This window comes from Aythya marila (assembly GCF_965140915.1).
Source record: "Aythya marila genome assembly, chromosome: 2".
Classification (NCBI taxonomy): Eukaryota; Metazoa; Chordata; class Aves; order Anseriformes; family Anatidae; genus Aythya; species Aythya marila.
Genome location: NC_139043.1, coordinates 85,877,437 through 85,892,438, shown reverse-complemented (window position 1 = coordinate 85,892,438; position 15,002 = coordinate 85,877,437). Strand labels below are relative to the sequence as shown.

The 15,002-nt window shown below is 37.2% G+C and overlaps 1 protein-coding gene across 6 annotated transcripts in view; it reads left to right on the top strand.

Moving 5' to 3' along the window:
* The window catches only part of TENT4A (terminal nucleotidyltransferase 4A), a 59,721-nt gene that overhangs the window by 12,924 nt on the left and 31,795 nt on the right, over positions 1–15,002 (top strand). For 5 of the 6 annotated variants that reach the window (XR_014317006.1, XM_082754432.1, XM_082754431.1 and 2 more), the window contains exons 2-8: positions 1,381–1,504; positions 2,919–2,965; positions 3,843–3,963; positions 5,429–5,536; positions 6,356–6,484; positions 7,565–7,778; positions 14,044–14,170. Coding sequence is in view for 5 of the 6 variants with exons in the window: in XM_082754432.1 (XP_082610558.1) it covers positions 1,381–1,504; positions 2,919–2,965; positions 3,843–3,963; positions 5,429–5,536; positions 6,356–6,484; positions 7,565–7,778; positions 14,044–14,170 (870 nt within the window). In the remaining variant the exon portion in view is untranslated. The remainder of the gene's footprint in view (positions 1–1,380; positions 1,505–2,918; positions 2,966–3,842; positions 3,964–5,428; positions 5,537–6,355; positions 6,485–7,564; positions 7,779–14,043; positions 14,171–15,002) is intronic. The other variant, XM_082754435.1, reaches the window with a different exon arrangement.

Sequence of the window (15,002 nt, the reverse complement as noted above, 5' to 3'; positions counted from 1 at the left end):
TGCTTTCACCCTGTATCTGCCTAATGCTGGTTTTTACAGACAGGACAATGGGAAGTCTTTAGTTGGGTTTCATTGCTTCATTTCCTTTTTTTTATTTTTTTTTTTTTTTTTTTTAACCTTTCTAGAAACAAACTAAGAATAATATAGGAGCATGTTGGTTTGTACCTCCTGTCTTGCTCTGAAGTCAATTACCTCAATCCACAAATTGAAAAGTTTGGTCTGCCTGCTGTGTAACTACACAGCAGTTATGTGTTCAACTGTGGATCAGCAGCTTAAGATAATTGGAAAGGCACATGGTAATTCTAAATATATACTCTCTAAAAGTAGTGTCTTTATGTTTTGCTGCTGAAATCTTTGTGTATAGAAAGGAATCCAGACACTTAAGAAGTGGGCAGTGCCTTCTGAATATGATCTGTCGAAGGATATCTGATAGGGAAGGAATTCTCTGGTAAAATGTTTTGCAAAACAGTCTCAGGAAAATATAAAAGTAGTTTAGAGTTCTGTTAGACTTACAAAATTTTCATTTTGGAAGGCTAAGTGTATTGACTATATATCAACATCAAAAAGATCTTTGCTAAAATACCACAGCAGCAGTTATTGTCCTGTTTCAAGAAACTGTATTTTTTGTCTGGCGTGGCTTGGTGGTTTTCCATTGTAAACAAGCATTTATGTTCATCTGAAAACTTAAATTCATCTTCATTCACATTGTCAGTGAGTACCCTGTAATATCAGGAAGATGGGAAACGAAAGCACTTAACAGGTATAGAAAGATGCTGTGTGAGAACTCCTCACCCAATGGTGGTATTAACGTATTTTACACTGGAGAAAATGTTACAGTCCTTACTTTGAGTAGTTCAGTTGAAAGGTCATCTCCTGTATGAACAGATGGCTTGTAAAGGACTTGAATTGTTAAGGAAATACCCATTTGTGCAAGTGTATGTTTTTGTATCAAGGAATAATCAAATGGCCCTTTTAATAGCCCTCTGCAAAAACTCAATGCCAGTGGCCTGTAACTTCACTGTTGAGCACATAGGAAGGTTAGCAAACGTCTACCAGCGTTTGTGTCCTGTTATTTGACATCTTTAGCAGTTAGGTAATGTGGTGGGAGTTGATGTGTAGACATTGCTGAGATTACTGTGAGGTGCTGCCATGGAAATAAAGTATGAGTACGTCTTGAGGCCCTTGCCTCTCTGCTGATCCTAGACCCCAAACTGTCTGGCTTTGCCACCCAAAATCTAACTTCTGTGGTGCTCACCTCTCTGAAAGCACTGCTGGTTTTGGTTAAGTGATATTAAACAAAACCTATGGCCTTATTCAGGGTGTGTGAAATTATTGTAATAGTTAAATCATCATAATAATTGATGTTACTTTCTCTTTTAGACTACACGAAGAAATAATTGACTTCTATGACTTCATGTCCCCTCGTCCAGAAGAAGCAGCTATGAGAAGAGAAGTGGTGAAAAGAATAGAAACGGTCATCAAAGATCTCTGGCCTACAGCTGATGTGAGTGTAACTCAAGTACTGTTTTGCTTCTCCAGTAGATTGTAGAGCTCAATTCATGAAGCTATCTTTTGTTTTTGAGAAGTGAACAGATAAGTTTTAAGGTGATTGACTTGAATAAATATCACAACTTTTCAGAATTTTATTTTAAAAAGTGGAGGAAACTTAAAACCTAGATAGATATGAGGCTAGCGAAGGCTACTGATAGCTCTTACTTAAGAAATGAAAAAAATATAATTGAATATCAAAATGAGCCTGACTATGTATCCACTTCTACAGTGGATCCTGACCGCGTGGATATTTGTAAATACAAATACTTCATAAAAGAACATTTTCAAAACCAAACTTCATTTTTTTGCATACTTTGCAAATTTGACATTTTTTGAATTACCTTAGTTCAGCTTTAGTGGGAAGATTGGGCTTTACTTTTTGAAGTATCTTCTAACCAAAATTGTTTTGTTTTCAAACTGTTTATTATCCAAAGAGCAAACTTCCTCCAAACAAAAAAACATCCAAAAAGAACTTAATGCAAACTGTATCTCTGTTACTCTGCTCGTATCTCCTTACCCTTCTAATTACAGATAGCAGGGTTGTTATTAACAAGCATAAAAAAGTTTCAGACCGTTGTGATTTCATAGCCTTTAATAACCAGAACTGAAGGTTATGGGCACAATGTTGAGCTAAATACACTGTAAAGCCCATCTTCATCTTCACCTCCAATTTTTCTTAGCAATAAGATTTTTCTCGACCATGGGAACGGTAATAGTTACTGAAATGGCCCAGCTTTTTTATGGGTTGCTTCAAAGAAGTAAACTTGCAAATTGTGCTGTAAATGAGAGAGAAGAAAATCTCAGTTTTCTAGGGTGGACGTATAGTGAAAGTATCTGATCTGGACTGTGAATGTCTCTTCAGCATAATCTCTTGGTGCATGCCTCTCTCCCCTGAACATCTAGTACAATTTCAGTCATCCCTACAGTAAAATCTGGAGTACTTTTGTGTCTTATGAATTTAATATTTAGTTGTGCTTGTTAAACATAAGAATTGGAAAAAGAAATCCTTTAAACAAACAAAAAATTAGTAAAGTAGCCCTATGAGGAAAGAGGGCAGAGGAAGGAAATCTATAGCAGTTTATACTTCCGTAGAATGAAATAAATAGGTACAAGGACTTTTCAAAAGTTTATGCTGTCTGGCTTTCAGGCTTGGTAGTCATTTCATGTTGTAAAAATACAATTTCCCATAAAGTTGAACCTTTAAGAGAAGGTATATTTGTACAAGCTTAACAGTATACAGCAAAGTCTGTATACTGACACGTAAGCCCAGTAACTTCTTTTATTGGGCTGTATCTTTAACAGGTCCAGAAAAATCTTGACAAATCTCAAAAGTGAGCATTCATAAGTGATTTCATTTTTTTTTTCAGGTCCAGATATTTGGCAGCTTTAGTACAGGACTTTATCTTCCAACTAGGTAAGTAATGATTTACTTTTAGATAAAGCTTGTCTTTCAGTTTAATGGTAAAACTCAAAGGGGAGTTTAGACTGTAACTTGTAAACCTGTCAAACTTCCAGCAAAATTCTTATTTTGTGTCCTGTGTGACCAAGGGAAGAGCTATTTGACTTAGATTTGATTAATATTTGGTATATCAGTGCCAGCACTAGGTACTTATCAGTGCTTTGGTGAAGCACTGTTTCTTCCTCTGGGCTTTGTTTTCAAGATAGCAAGTACTAAACTTGCCAGTTTTATTCTATGTAAAATATGTGTTTTGTTACATCTGTGTGTCACAGTTACTGTGCAAAATTGGTGGGGTCATCACAGCAGGGTTTTCCCAACTCTTGTTGTGTCTTAATTCAGTGTTTTATGTCACTTAAAGTTTGATAGATACTCTGGTTACAAAGTCTTCAGGGGAAAATCTGTGTAGCTGTGTCTTAAAGACTATCATCTTTACCTTTTCAATAAGCACTGGGAATTTCTGTGGAAAAACAATTACTGATTTAAAAAACGAAACAAACTTATTTGTAATATTAACAAACCTACCAACGTGGATAGGTGAGGGACAGGACTGGGTTGTGGCAGTCAGAATGGGGGAGCAAGGAAGAAAAAAGTGAGGAGTCATCTAAAGAACTCATCAGAGGACTGGAAGTAAGGAACTAGAATACTGAATTTGGGTCCTAAAGCAGCCTAGCCTGTCTCTAACATTGATAAAGCAAGCTTCTTTGAAACCTGGATTGCTAAAAGTTGAAAGATGTTTACCTGAGAGGGCTTGTGACATGTAGAATGGCAATTTTCTTTATGGACTACCTCGTCTAAGACTCAGTGGATTTCATGCTGTGTTCTTTTTGTCTAGTGATATTGATTTAGTTGTTTTTGGGAAATGGGAACGCCCCCCTTTACAGCTGCTGGAGCAAGCACTAAGAAAACACAACGTGGCTGAGCCATATTCCATTAAAGTACTTGATAAAGCTACGGTAAGTAACAATCATTGGAATACTGAACAGAAAAAATTTTAGACTACTTAATATGATACGACATGATAAATGAATATTATTAAAATTAATTCATGAAGCAATTGATGTCTTAAGCACAATGATGTTATCTTGTTTTGCTCTGTCTGGGCAAGATTTTAGTAGAACGTGCATGTTTTTAGCAATAGCATAGAGAAGTTTTGACACAGAGAACCTTAATTGTACACTGTATTTGTTGGAAGGCCATTTTTATGCACATTGTCAATACAGAATGATTTCATATTGTCAAGGAGAGCCGGTATTTGCAAAATATAAGACAGTTTAACTATATCATGTTTTTCCACTGAATTTCAAGCGGACTTGTGTTTAGCCAGGGACTGGTAGCTGGAGTTGTTGCGTTGCTTGATATGTAGTATTTCTTGCATCTGTCTTGTGAGCACAGTGGATCAAACATTGAATGTGCTGAAAACTTCACGTAAGAATTTTGCTTTACCAAACCAGGGTTGTTTTCTCCAGGAGACTAAGCAGAATATTGCAGACTTCTCTTAGTAGGCTGTTACCTTCTGTGTTTTCTGAAAATAGTGACTTTTAGGACCAGAAGATTCCTACAGCTTCTGCTGGAATAGCAATACATAGCAGGAGTTCTGGTAATCTCTGGTTTACGTGAGTGGGATTTTCAGTATTAGTACCAGGTAGCAAAGGAGAAAGGCAATATGTATACTAATTTTACCAGCCTCTTCTTTTATTCCCTTTGCTGTTAGTAGAAAATGATGCTGTAATTCTGCTTTTTTTTTTTTTTTTTTTTTGCTTTCCATTTCAGATGAAAAATACATGCAAGAAGCTCAATTCAGAATAAATGTATGAGCTGAAGTTTAGGTTATGATTGTGAGATAACATGCTTGTAATATCATTTTTTTGGATAATGTCTTCAAGGTGGTGGTGTGAGACTGAACTGCATATTCTGTAGTTCTGTAATGATTTATTGCTGCCAGGAGAGGAAGTACTGCTATTCCTGCTTTGCTTTTATCCATTCTGGCTTTCATTTGACTCTGCAGTGAACCAGTTCAGCTTGATAAAGCCAACAGGCAGCTCTTTATTTTTTTCTGCTAGGCTAAGTCTTCTGTTGGTTTAGCAAGCTGAATGGTGCACTGCTGGGTCAGATGAATGCCGTTCTTACAACACTGATATTGCAGCTATGGAGGCAGATAGCTAACAGCTATGGGAATGTACATGAGTGGTCGTAAATTAATGTGATCGTACACGCCAATATTTTAATCACCTCACTAAAAATCTAAAAATTGTTCACTTGTCAGCCAAGTTAGGATTGTTACCCTTTCTCAAAAACACCTTTTCTTGTCTCCCTAGTCATTCATTTGGACTGATAGTATGCATGTGTGTGAAATAGCTGGAGAGGAGCACTGGTGTTGTGTTTTTGGGGTCTCAGAAAACCTTGTTTTAACCTTTTCAGGTACCAATAATAAAACTTACTGACCAGGAGACAGAAGTGAAAGTAGACATCAGTTTTAATGTAGAAACTGGTGTGAAGGCAGCTCGATTTATCAAGGAATACATGAAGGTATCAACAATACAATGAATGTTATACTACTTACCAAGGATACGCTAGATGCTTAGCTAACCTTTTTTGGTATGGCTTAAGACTTTTGAAAACTTACTGTTGAAGACTATTTTCATTAATACTAATTAAACATGAATGCTTTAATTTATTTTCTGCTGGTATCTGTTCAGTGTTGCCTTACTTGGTAGAAAGATGTTAAGATTTTTTTAAAAGCTTGAGCTTTGTGAACTAGAAACTGTAAACACTGAAGCTGAATGTGGTTACGTAGTTTGCTAATAGTGGAATGCTAGGTGTTTGTTCATAAACGTGTGTATTGAAAGGATTTGCGCAATTGTATTTCCATCTGGAGATGGGTACTAAACTGTGCTTCTAAAGCAAGGTTGTCCAAGTTTTACTTACACTGAATTTTAATAGTGCTTGCTTGTGGAAGTTGCCTTATTAAGCAATGTCTAAGAACAATTCTGCACCTAAGTACTTTAAACCAAGTTTACTTTTATGCTCTGCAGTAAAAGCAGTGTTTAGATGAAATGCACTGACTGAATGACACTTGCTTTCAATGAAGATGTAAAAGTCTTCCTGTTGGGGAGGAGATGAGGGAATTAAATTTGTGTAGGTTACTTGATCAAGTATGAGTTTCACCATTTGTCTCAGTTTCTAGAATAAAAAAAGCCTGTTTTTTTTTTTTTCTTCCTGAGGAAATGTTGTTCAGTAGCGTGCTATAAAACATTTTTGTATTAGATTAATCTTATGTTGAGATTGTTTAGTATTTTGGTTTGGAATTTTGACGTTATCTCTGATAAGAATTATTTTGCTTTGCAGAAATACTCGTTGCTGCCTTATTTGATTTTAGTATTAAAACAGTTCCTACTTCAGAGGGACTTGAATGAAGTTTTTACTGGTGGAATTAGCTCTTACAGCCTAATTTTAATGGCAATTAGTTTCCTGCAGGTAAGTCGGTTTCTTATTTGCTTATGTTCTTTAAAATATTTCTGTTTCTGTCACTAGGCCCTGTTATGGAAAATGCTGTTTCTTTACAATCCCATAGCAATGCACGGCCTTATTTTGCTATGATTCTAGGTGTATCATTGACAGCTCTTACAGACTACCTCTCAAACGTAAGATCTGTTCACTGTGTGAACTAAGACAGCAGCAGGAGACTTGTTAACAGCATAGAGGTGGTGCATTACTTTCTATAACAGGTCATGTCATGAGGGTTACGGTGCTTTCCCATGTCTATTCCAGTCCTAACCCTGAATGATTTTACTGATGCTAAATCTGGTAGGACACAGTTTCTGTTACTTCCTTAGGCTACTGCTACTGAGTGTGGATAGTAGCTGATTATGATGCTTGTTAAAATTAAGAAATTAAATGGTCGTTTTCTAATTATGTTCATTAGTTAAGCTTTAACATGCTTAAAATGAGCAAGTATTTGAGGTAATTACTCATGAGATCATTAATGAGCTGTTACTACTTCCAATAAATTTTTGTTACAGTAAGCTTTGTGGGAGTATGAAGTACAATGTTAATGTCTCAACACCTCTGATAATGGAAAAACCTGTGTATCACTGCTTCTAGTGATTAAATGAAATATGACTACAGATTATATATAACATATAATATGAAGACTGAGAAAAGAACCCCGGTTCAGTTGGGGTAGATGTTTCTTATGCTTCTGAAAGCATTAAGCCTGGTGGATTTTTCTTTAAAAAAAAAAAAAAAAAACAAAAAAAACAGCTATTACTCTGTTACTAAGCCTTAATGTGGCATGTAGTGCTTTATTGCTTTTGGCTTAGAAACAAGAATTCACTAATCCATAAAAAGTTGGAGGAGGTAAGAAAGAATTTTTTGGCCTCTATATGCTGCTGAAGTGCTGCCCCCTTTTGGTTACATGGAAGTAGTGTAAGTACGTGACTTAATTCAGACTGGGGTAAAGAGATTATACTTGGATGTTTAAATGAGAGCTTTTTGTTGTACTGCTATGGTCTGACAAGCATCTATTTTTAATAATTAGTAACTGTTCTGTCATAGCTGCATCCAAGAATTGATGCCAGAAGAGCTGATGAAAACCTTGGAATGCTTCTGATAGAATTCTTTGAACTCTACGGAAGGAATTTTAACTACTTGAAAACTGGTATTAGAATAAAAAATGGAGGTGCCTATATTGCCAAAGAAGAAATCATGAAAGTCATGACTAATGGATACAGACCATCCATGCTATGTATTGAAGATCCTCTCCTGCCTGGTAAGACTGCAATTCTTGCTCTGTTCTGGAGCTCTGGCTCAACTCGTACTCTCAAACTTATTTTAGAGTTCCTAAAGTCTGTTAAATGTGTTAAATCTGCTTGGAGAAAAGACTTCCTGCTGGTGAGGTACAGCTGTGGAGGTGAGCCAAGGGATAAGGAACTGAATTTTGTAAAGATTGCTAGCCTGAGTAAGCTGGATTGCACACAAACAGTGCAGATAAATAATGCATAGGAGATTCAGAAATGTGTTGAGTTTATAATAAGGTTCTCTAACAGTGCTGAGGGGTAATGAAGGAAAGAGGTCCAGGAAATCCTGGAAGGGGAGTTGTTGGAAGGAACAATTCCCCATTCTTTGCTACAAAAGAATGAGAAAGGAAGGTGTAGCTTTTCCTGCTGCAGTCTATAGTGCTATGCTACAGATATATTGTACCACATGGAAATGAAATGCAGTAGATGAAGTACCTACCCTGCAGGGCAGTACACTGGAGACCACACAGAAACACGGGCACATGGCCATAAATGCATAGCAAGGGAATGGCTGGAGTATTATGTTGGTGTGGAGAGTCTGGTTTGCAAAACTGGCTTTTGCATTGCACAGGGACCTTCAGAGAATGTCAGGTTTGGTTGCATGTACATTTGAAAGTAATTTAAAATACTTTTTTCCTGAAGTCTTGCTTTTGGTTCAGGAATGTTCAGAGTAATAAAGATTAATTTTGGTTAAGTTCCTGTAAATTGCCAACTAGTAGTGCTCAGTTTGCATTCTTATGAGACTGGCCTAAGTGGCTGGAATTCCAGAACAGCTTTTTAACAAAATCAAGTTCTGGTTAATTTGGACTTCAGCTTTAGTATTTTTGGGATGTAGTTGGCACTCAAGCTCCAGACTGTCATGTTTTGTGGGTAGACTGCTTATGTATAGCACTTTTAAAGCAAATACCATGGATCAGGAGCTGAAGTTTGGCTCCTTCCTAAATACTCATGTACTGAATGTTCATGCTTCTCTAGAACAGGCTGTGTGCTAAGATACTCGTTTTTCTAGCTACATCTGATGGGTATGTAGCTTTGATTTGTGTCCATCATGACTCTTGCACTTGGCCAGGCATAAGTGATATTTGGAGAATATCTGTATCACGCTGAGTTGTCATGCAGTAGCTGTGCACTTGCCTGAAAATCAGTTTTGGTGGCAGCATGACTACGTTGCTTTAGAACCAAAACCCTTACCTGGACTTCCAGTTCTGTTCTGTCTTACTGGCTGAAGACTAAAGGAAGAGAACTGTGATTTGTAAGGAAGATCCATAGTTGTATGCTCTCAAAGAGCTGGTAAGAACTATGTTTTAAATGAGATTCTGTAGGCTGAGATAATGTTGCTTTTCCAGGAGACAGTGTTTTGGCAAGGTAAATTGAAGTGGATGACTTGAAATAAATGTTCCCTTTGGGACACAGTGGTCAGATATTTTTTGGTAGCTACCATAGAGCTGCAGAACTTGCCTGATGGAATTAGGAGGAAAGCTTTACAGAACGTGTAGGGTAGCACTTCGAATCGGATCTCATGAATACAGCCCCTTTTGATCTAGGTGTATTTACTTATTCTTAGAGTGTCTCAAAGTACCTATTGAGTGTAAGGTAATGTAGATAACATGTAGACTTTATTTTAGTCTTGTTACTGCTTGTTTCAGTACAAAATACTTTCCCAAGGGTTCAGGTCCTTGCCCAGCTGACAGGTCATCACCTCTGCTTGGTTAGTTTGTGCTCAGATCTGCTCAGTGGCTAACTCTGTGATGTTTGCTGTTGCCACTGAAAAGGACAAAGGAACAAATATCTTGAGAAAGGGAGGACATAGCTGTTCCTTGATCTAGGTTAACATAAGCTGCTGTGGAGTTTTCCCCAAAATCTGTTTATACACTTCATCCACTAGTTCTTAATCTTTTTGGGGAGTCCTTTTGCAGCTTGATTGTAGCTTTCTGTAAAGTTCTGGTTAAGCTTTGCAAGAAGACCTTGCAAGGTGACTTCTTAATCCAGAAGTCAGACAAAATACAGGGATGCAAAAAAACCCTTTCAATTTATTTAGATTATCTAAGCAGTTTAAAAGGCCCTCTTATGGGTGTAGGCATGAGTTGTGCAGTAGGGTGGTGAAAGGTAGCATAGCTGTAGGGAGCGACGGGATAAAGTTCAGTGAGATCAATTCATTTAAGTCTGCGGAATTGTTTTTCGTTTAGCGTAAACTGATGTCTGGCTAACAGATAAAAGATGTCATAGTTTGGTTCTTCCTGCTTAGGAAATCCTGTTCTAAATCTAGAAGGAACAGACATCAGTTTTGGTTGTAGTGGGTTTAACTCAGAAAAGATTCTCCTGGGTGCTACAGAGTTTTCTTGGAGAGCCTCAAGACTTTATTGGGCACTAGAGGATTATAATTTCTTTGATTTGAGATCAAAGAGACACCAAGAAAGACATTGAGAGTCAACACTTGAAGTGGGAAGTCTGTTAAAACTTGGATTTGAGATGCCAGAATTATCTATCCTGTGATGCAATTTAGTGATAGTTTCTATCTGATCTTCTTAAATACCTCAAGGCTCTTCATCTCGAGTTAGGAGTGTCCTAGGGCAGGGCAATGAGATGAAAATATCTCCCTCTTCTCCAAGGAAAGGAGTTTGTGTAAACATCTTTTAACTGCTACTGTTATAGTTTCTGGAAACAGTCATCCTTTGTGTAAAAAGTAAAAGCATCCTTTTAGGAGAATTGCAGAGTCAGGCACTCAGGAAGTCTGCTCATGGGAACATGTTGGAGCAGAGTAGGTGCTATCATCCTAGAAGAGGTTCGTATGTATGGAATTGATCCACCCATATCCTGTCCTGGAATATAGGACTCTGGTTGTAGCTCAAATCTTTCATCTGTGGTTTTAAAACAATATTTGAATTTATTCAGCAAGTTATTAGAGAAGCTTATTAGTTTGTGATTTTATCTGAAGGGAACGTCAAGGTTCTTCAGTCCCATTTTTGATGCTCACGACAGAAGTGATTTTGATCTTGGTTCAGATTGGCAGCAACAAGTGTAGCTGTCATTGTCTAACTATGAGCTTCCTCTGCTGTTCTCTTCAAGAGAAGGGTGGTGAATTTACTAGTGCTTATAGTAAAGTTCTAAATGTTAATTTTTATATGGTTTTCTTGAAGGGACTGTTTACAGGACCAATTGTGCTTCATGTTGCTTGCTTCTGCATTTTGATAGGCCACAAAGGCAGGAAGTAACTGGCTTTGGGATAGCAACAACAGTTGGGATTCTTTTCTAGCCTTAGCGATTGCCCAAAGACATTCATCACAGCTTTTCAATATCTGTTATTTGTCATTAGAACCTGTGAATATATGCGTGTGTGTATAAAGTGCATACATTTATAAAAAAATAAAAAATAAAAAATAAAAAAATGCAAATACCTTGAGGTTAGCAGCTGAAACAACCTCTTCATGAATGTTGCAAAAAGGTGTATAGTAGGTAAGAGCTTAACACAAACAAATTTGCTTCAGTCCTAGCTCATGGTCTTACCTTTGACTTTCCAGACTATGTCCTTAAAACTGTTTCAGGTAATGGAAGGCTACTTGATAGTGGTAATACTGATAGCTACTGATGGAAGTCTCAGACCTGCTCCTTCAGGGATGAAGCTGTGCTTTACACAAAAGAATAAGGATTGAGTTATATGTGGAATTATACACCATTGATATCCACTGATGTTTATATCAGAGTTGAAGGCTGGCTTTTTAAGAGTGAAAGCATTTGAGTATGTGCTTTAATTGTTCGGTCTAGATTGTGTTGAAAGGCTGCCTAGGTATGTAAAGGTGGTGTGTTAATGAGAACAATCTCACAGAGAAAACCTATTCCCTAAAGAATCTTCTTCTTTTATTTTATTTTTTAGAATTCAGAACTGCTAAATGCATGATCTTCCGGCTTCTTTAATATGTTGCTCTCTGGATTGAGTAGGGTCACCTGCTATGCAGGCTTGACCGCTACTGTTCATAGTAGCGTGCGTAGCTTTGGCTTCCATATCTGCTTTTCAGCTGCAGTGCAAGTCAGAAGTCCTACGGACTATAACTGAATAAAACTTCTTATTCAGACTTCTTAATGAACTAATTACAGGTGGAGAATGAGGCAATCCAAGAACCTGTGCATGCTTTGGCATGAGCTATCCTGCCTTTACTCCCATCTGCTTCAATCAAGATTCATACACAGCTTGGTGGTTTAAACTAAACTGCCTGAGTTTGCTGTAAGTGGATGAGGAATGGTTTCTGATTTGCTGGCAAAAGAGAAGAAGTGATAATTGTCAAAAGGAGTAACCAATAATAAGTAGCAGTAGTGTCTTCATTTTAGTGTAGCTCCTTTAATGATGCACATCAAATGTAGTTGCCTTAGCACTATGTTAGACTACACTAATGCAATTTAACAGTACATTCTCAATTCCTGTTATGTAAATTGAGGGGTAGGTGCAATTGCGTGTGTTTAGCCACTTGTAAATATTGTTTCTGTTTATTGCTTTTCAACTTAGTTCTATTTTGTATGTACCTTTTGTGTGTGGAAGTGGAAGGTGGTATTGTTGCAGGACAGTTCTTTCCCTGGAAATCTTGTACTGAATTCATATGTTTTTCTAGTTGTATTAATGCGTTCATATTTTGGTTTCTTGACCACTGAACTTCCCTTGTCTCTGTTTAGCTGTCTTTAGACAAAGTACTTTGGGAAAGTCTCTGATGCCTACTTTGCAGTGAAACACTGAACTACAGTGTAGTTCTTCAGAGATCCACTTTCCAAGGCCTACATTGGCTTCTGCTTGTCCAGTTGTAAATATGCCATTTAAAGAGGCATCTGTAACTTTGAGTCTAGCAGCTGCTGGATACTGTGACAGTACATTCAGAGTGAGATACTCAGTTACTTCAGTAAACATGAAGTCTTTTCTTGATCAACTTCTACTTAACAATATATGTTATTGAAGAAATTCTGTCTTCCCCAAATGCTTTTATATTCCACATCTATTTTCATTGATTACCCTTTCCTATTTAAGTGGTGTCATTGTTGGAGAATCTTGAAGGGCTAATATGTGTTGTCAAGTAGTAAAGCCAAGGCTGCTTTTCACCCTGGGTGGTAGATGTTGGCATATTTATCTATAATGGCTTGCTGGACAAAATATTTCAGTGAGCGAAGGGTTCCTCTAATGTCAAATTCAGTCTCCAAAGGATAGACTCAATCCTTTACCTATCAATTTTAAAAGAGGATTTTTCATTATAACTTGTTTGTGGGCCCTGATTTGATTTGCAAGCTTAAAATAACTACTTTTAGCGGTTCATCCATTTCCAGTGTTCTCACAGCATTTCAAGTATCATTCTGAAGGAGGGAACCTTTTACTGTAAGCAGCTTTCTACCCACTCAAGATCTAATCTGTGTTTTGCACATGCAATTTGGAGGAAGTTGTTTTTAAGTGTTCCTTAAATTGAGTGGTGACAGTGAAGCTTTGGTGTCTGGTGCCAAATATATCTACAAAAAAAATCCCAAATGATTTCTTGCTAGTACTGGTAAGATCTTTCTAGGCATCAAACAGTAAACTGCTGCCTGTGCAATGTCACTGATAAAGCAGCTTTAGCATCATCTTAACTTCTGCAGTTCTTCTCGAGTGGTGGTGGAGGTTTGGAAGGAATTCTGCTATAAAAGTCACCCCTGTTTAAAGAGGGGCAGTCAAAAAGTACCACTAACTTGATCAAAAACAATACTGTACAAAATTCTGGAAATCCTGGATGATAAAGATTTTGAGAAACTGGTTTATCCTGTGGAGATAAGCAATCTGTATTTTATTCAGCTGTAGCTTTGGAAAGCTTAAGTAGGGTTGGTATAAATATACCTGGCCACATGAAGAATAAGGTGGTTGCACAAGTGGAATTCTAAGCTGAATTTGGTCTGCAAAAACTCTACTGGTAAGTGAGACATGCTTTGACCTTGGTACGTTCCCTGTTAGAGATCAGCTTAAAGCTTTTTTTTTATAGTTACCTTTTTTGTCTTTCAGGCTCTGGTACATTTTTACAAATGCTGTATTGAATGCATGATGTTGAGCATCATTCTTAAGGCTAGTTTCCCTTATTTAGATTGGCACAACTTAGTTGTTCCTGATATGAATAGAGGGGGCTGACCAGTTTAAATAGAGTTAAGTTGTATTGTTAAGGCTTCTGAGCTCTAAGTGCTAATAACTTTCGGTTACTGATATTTATTAAAAATGATCTGATCACTGTCACATTATTTCAGGAAACGACGTTGGCAGAAGCTCTTACGGTGCCATGCAAGTGAAACAAGTTTTTGATTATGCCTACATTGTTCTTAGCCATGCAGTATCACCACTTGCAAGATCATATCCAAATAGAGATTCTGAGAGGTAATTAGTTCACTTTTTGAATATTGTTTGTTTGTGTAATTATTTAGGAATTGTTTGGGTCTAATCAATAAAAGGTATATTGCTATTTAATATTTAACTGCAGCTGTATTGACATCTGCCCAGAAATTTAGGCTGGCCCAGTGCTATGAGCGAAATACCTTCATGTGCAGCCCTGAAATAAAGACAGCATGACAAAACAGGATGATTCTAGTGTGTGGTTCTCCTGGTGTGAAAGGGACCCAAAGGATAATTGGTCTTTCTACAAACACTCTGTCTAAAATATTTCAAAGGAAGGGCTGCTGGTTTTAACATTTGGTATGATTTCTGTTTGTCCTATGGTGGAGAAATGGGTGTGAACCAAGTTTTATAGATAAAACTAGACAAGACTAGAAACTTACCTTATTCTTTAATATGTGTTCCCATAAACTGTTCTAAAAGGCTTGACATGTAGCTAAGCTGTTAGAATCAATTCAGTTTGGCCATAACGTTAGAACTGCCATTAAAAGAATACTTCTAGATGTGCCATTTTTAGCACAGTTTCATGTCTTAAAAACACTGTACAGCTTATTGTGTTCTCAGCTCTCAAGCTTTCACCTTTGCTAACATTGTTTTTTTTTTTTTTTTTTTTGATGAAGGAGAGGGAGAAAGAAAACAAATAGAACATGTTTGACATGCCTTTTCATTCATGTATCTGCTCTACCATGTGATATTTAATCCTAACCTTCAGTACAAATAGTTATGTAAGTATAGGTAGATCTAGGGATATCTGAAGTTTCGCTTGTCTTGGGCCCTGGTCTTCATTAACTTCTCTATGGTTCTTCAAAGGATGTGG